The 4,986-nt window shown below is 31.5% G+C and overlaps 1 protein-coding gene across 1 annotated transcript; it reads right to left on the reverse strand.

Annotated features, from left to right (window-relative positions):
- Positions 1-627: 627 nt before the first annotated feature.
- Positions 628-4,310, reverse strand: LOC21403415 (myb-related protein 305). The gene is made up of 3 exons (XM_010110485.2): positions 4,096-4,310; positions 3,838-3,967; positions 628-1,209 (listed from the first exon to the last, which is right to left on the reverse strand). Exons 1-3 carry the CDS (start codon positions 4,241-4,243, stop codon positions 810-812), a joined length of 678 nt encoding a protein of 225 aa, XP_010108787.1. The 5' UTR covers positions 4,244-4,310; the 3' UTR covers positions 628-809.
- Positions 4,311-4,986: the final 676 nt, after the last annotated feature.

Consider the following 4,986-nt stretch of genomic DNA (forward strand, 5'->3'; position numbering starts at 1 on the left):
CCTCGATAAAAAAACCTATATATATATATATCGATTATATAATCGGACCCCACTAAACCTTTTGTATAGAAAATAATTATCATCGCCAAGAAATTAAAAAAAAAAAAAAAGAAAAGGGCATGTGCCAATCTCAACAAAATATTAGGTCTCTGTTGAACTAAATACAGATTGACTTTACTTCTATTAGTATAAGCAATCAAGCTATTCAGGTTAGAGAAAGGAAAAGTCATGCTTAAAGCAGTAAGTGGAGAGTTAGTCCTTATCAGACAAAAATTATCACTAAATAAGCTATGGAGGTACAACTATCTATAGTTTCTCGTAAATAATATATAGTCATTCCAAGGAAACAGAAAGAGACATCACCTTGGTATTTGTCTACCATGAAAGATATATTTCAGCCACTTGTGGCTTAATTTAGTGTATGTATATCTATTTGGTCCTGCTCAATTTATATCCCAAATATTCTGAGATATATATCCATAACAAATAACACTTAAAAAGATAGAAAAGACTGATCTTTAATTGATTTCTATGGATACAACTTTAAGAGATATAATTTATATTATTTGTAATCCTACATATTACAAGCCATGCTTAAAATATATATGAAAGTACGTATACAATATAAAAATGTCACGTATATATATATATATATATGAAGAATATTCGTACAATTATAAAGAAACCTAAAATAGTTATACCCCATAGTACTCCAGATGGCCAGGAAGAATATATGTATTTGTAAATAATATATAAAATTTTGACCATTGATATATATATATATATATAATATTGTTTTAAGACGTCAACTAATCTGAATTGAATAATTGCATAGACCAGAGATCCTCCATGGCGCTCCAATTATAGTTCTGATGATCAATATTTGATGATGAAGTTGTACTAGTAGTTGTCGGAGGTAAAGCGAGAGGATAATTAGTCTGATGATCTATATTGTAACTTCCTTGGTGTGATATAAATGGTGGAGAATAAGTATTACTGATCTCCATTGCATCTACAGTGTTGCAGGCCGATGCTTGGCTTGTGCTTGCTTGATTATTGATGATCATCATCTCGGAGTTTTGTCTGTGAATCATATTGTTGCTCTGATGTTGATCAGCTTGCCTAATATGCTTCTGGATTCTTGTTCTCCAGTAATTCTTTATTTCATTGTCCGTCCTTCCCGGCAAATGCTTCGCAATTTTCGACCACCTACGTGATTAATTAGCAAGGATATTGGTGTGTATGCAATTTGATTAATTTGAATCTAGATTAGTTCCCAATTTTCTTTCCTTAATTCATTATCAAAATTTACTACCATATATCTATGCTGACCAATATGGTTTCTCATTTAGTACTATTAAGTAGCATAGATTTCACGGTTTCAAATATATTCTAACGATAATTTCATATCTAACTCCACCATAAAGTATAGAGTTAGATGTCACCACTCCAAGTAAAAAAAAAAAAAAAAGAAGAAGAAAATAGCAGCATAAATTTCAACTAGCTCATTAAAAAATATATATTAAGTGTGAAAATATTAATTATTAAAAATTAATATAATGGGGATAATTATATAACGGATCGTCAAAAAATGGAAGTTAAAGAAATAAGATAGTGGATGAACATATATATATATATAACTGCAAAATCAACATTGAAACTAACATTTGTTTCACGTTGGTAAATCTAGTACTCTGTGTGTGTGTGTGATCAGGGTCGTTTGTTAATTGTCACTTTAATTTATGCACGTTTCCAAGTACTACATACATGTTCAATCTATGTTGACTCAGAATATCAATATGTATGGCAACTTGTGCAAACATCAATCTCAATCATGATTATGGCATATAATTGCCAAAAAAAAAAAAAAGAGCTCGAATATAATAAAAAAATGCCATATATAGAAAGTGTTTTCGTGACATACAGCTACGATCTAATTTTTATGGATTAGATGTGATGAGATTGAGAAGCTTGCGGATCAATATGGAAATATTTTATAAATATATTTTATATTAGTAATAATTAAAGGGGCATGTTCCATGGTGAAAATGAAAGTCTTACATGTTGGGCTCTTTTATTTAAGGGAAACTAAACTAGTTGCTTGAAAGCTACTTCCGATGGGAAAAAAAAAAAAAAAAAAAAACACGTCTTGCTTTGCCTTTAGGCATCGCAATCACCAATTTCAATTCAATTCCAAACAATAATATTATAATTCCATGTTCTTTCATTTACATATTCACCGAGCTTACTTGGGAGTCCATCATTGCTTAAGATTGTAAAGCACAGCTAGCATGCATATAATAGGTACTTTGTATATATCTATATGCATAATGTGTTTCTTTTTCTTTTTTGTTTAGTTAGTTTGCTAGCACTCGTTTGTCTATAACTAGTACTATATATCATTATTCCTTTTAAAATGGCGCATATATTTTCCCTATGAAGACTCATATTATAAATTGTGAGATCTGGCCAAAAAGAAGAAGAAATCATAGATGGGTCTTGAGACTCTCTCTCTCTTTCTCCCTCCTGATCTTCTCTCTCCAGTACTTAGAAAAAGTTTATAGACAATGGATATAGAGATATATGATATGGTCAATATATGGTTAATTAATAACAAATTTAAATGTTCATCATCAATCCTAGCCAAGAAAATGAAAAAGGATGTCGGACTTAATTTTGCATGTTTTACAAATCTAATGTATCCTGCTGGTTTTAATTAGTTCTAAACTTCAATATAAAGGAACGAGATCATGTATTTACTCTTTTTTAATTGTCCAATTGTTTTTTTTTTTTTTTTGTTAGAGAAAGTTTTCATAGCTTCACCCATATTAATTTTCCATATTATAATAATATTAAAAAAAAAAATGAGCTGGGGACCATGCCCTTGGTGTAGAAGAGGCGAAGAACTTATATGGTTGATGTCTATTTCAACCAAAGGCAAAAGGGGTTTTTTCTTTCTTGAGAAAGGGAAGAGTTAACATGGGACCCATTGATAGAGGTTCAGCTAAGAAGGGAAGCTTTAATTTATTATTGCCCCAATTTGCTGTTTCGCTTTCATCAACTTCTTGCCCCGCCCATATCCACAGCTGTAATATAAGTTGTTTTTGCATATTGACAACATTTTTCAAAGCTAGTACTATATTACTAACATCGGAAAATATATATTATCTATATCTATATATATGTATACGCCTATTAATCTTTCTTGGTGCATCTCCATCATCCTTTTTGCACCTCATAACCCCATATATAGTACATCAAGCCATGATGAGTTTTATTCCCGTACGTGTTTTTTTGGTGGCTCATGATCTCAAAATTGAAGAAAAGGAGAAAAAGAATGATGCAACTTTTTAGGCCAAATTATATATACACACAAATATATTTATATACTTTCCATCTTGATAATTATGATCATGAACGAAATTAATTACTATAGAATGCAGAAGAGAAAGTATTGATGAATCAAAAATAAAAAGAAACAAGATTACGGAAGTCTTTGGATGTGGCCTTGAAAAATCAATTAACAACTTTTGCAAATTAATCAATTTTTTTTTTTTTAATTTTGTATGGCCGTTATGAGTTCCCACAGCTAATTATAGCGAAAATGTCCCTTTGTCTATCTCTACAAGAACAATTAAGAATGCAAATAATTGCTATATAGTAACGAGAGGATCATATGAAATCAGAAAGAAAAACCTTCTTTCTCATCCAAATAAGTACCAATCATAGATATTGGATGAAAAATAGTGTTATATATTAATAGTTTAGTACGAACATCGACTAACTAATATCATGATCATATATTAGCTAATCACCACGTACGTAGAAATGGCATACCTATTTCCCCATTTAGCATGAAGTTCCATGATAATAAGTTGTTCCTCAGGTGTAATATTCCCCCTCCGAACGTCCGGTCGGAGATAGTTCAGCCAGCGGAGCCGGCAACTCTTTCCGGTACGCTTCAGACCTAATTTTCATAAAGTTTGATGATAATTAGTGTGTAAAACTCTAACTACAAAAACGTTAATTATATGCTACAAGGATCAACTAGAGAATTATAATATGTTATATTATAAGTTACTGTATATGTACTACCCGCTGCTTTGGCTAGACTGTTCCATACGCCTTCGCCGTGATTCGCAATGTAGTTTATCAGAATCAAGTCTTCCTCCATTGTCCATGGCCCTTTTCTCACTTCTACGTCTTGAGAGGAGTTAATATTACTTGCTTTTTTGTTATCCATCTTCTTCTTTTTTCTCCCTCTGTGGCCTAATTCCAACAGAGGGAAAGAGAGAGAGAGAGAGAGAGAGAGAGAGAGAGAGAGAGAGAGAGAGAGAGAGAGAGAGAGAGAGAGGGGGAGAGAAATCAGAAATGGGATGGGAAAATGGAGAGGTAGCTTGGGGTTTTATACACGCATTTGCATTACTTTGTTAGCATGCAAATTGCATAGAGATATGTCTCAAGAAAAATATCTATAAGGGAAAAAAAGGGAATATTGAAAAATGGATTATAACGAAATCATGCATGTGCATGGTTGAGAAATTATATAAGGCTGCAATAGAATGGTCCCCATTTTATTAGCACAAAAAAAAATGTTAAATGGGGTTTTTTTAACTAATTAAGGAACGATAAGAAAACATTATTAAAGGGAGAACTCATGACAGTTAATTTTGAAATTAAAAGTAAATGGTCTTAGGGGAAAAAAGAAAAAAAAAAGTGAGAGTGAGACGATATTAGGGGAACCGATCTTTTGTATCTCTTTATTCATATTCACTTTCATGTCTCTCTAATAATATTATGTCAGGTTAATTAAATTCTCATATTGCATCAATTAAAAAGTTATGACCTGTAAAAATATTTCAATTTACGTCGCTTAATCTTATTGGGTGACATGTAAAGAGACATAAATAAGGGGACATATGTGTTCAATTCTATATTAGGCAGCTATGGGCATTAATACACTAATAATTAACAGTATTAATGTTT

Source organism: Morus notabilis, unplaced genomic scaffold, assembly GCF_000414095.1.
Source record: "Morus notabilis unplaced genomic scaffold, ASM41409v2 Scaffold39, whole genome shotgun sequence".
NCBI lineage: Eukaryota > Viridiplantae > Streptophyta > Magnoliopsida > Rosales > Moraceae > Morus > Morus notabilis.

Excerpts from the sequence above, each read along its gene's own strand:
- LOC21403415 (XM_010110485.2), bottom strand. The coding sequence starts at position 4,243 with ATGGATAACAAAAAAGCAAGTAATATTAACTCCTCTCAAGACGTAGAA. Across the intron at positions 3,968-4,095 it reads CAGTCTAGCCAAAGCAGCGG|GTCTGAAGCGTACCGGAAAG; the intron begins GTAGTACATATA and ends TATGAAAATTAG. Across the intron at positions 1,210-3,837 it reads CATGCTAAATGGGGAAATAG|GTGGTCGAAAATTGCGAAGC; the intron begins GTATGCCATTTC and ends TTAATCACGTAG.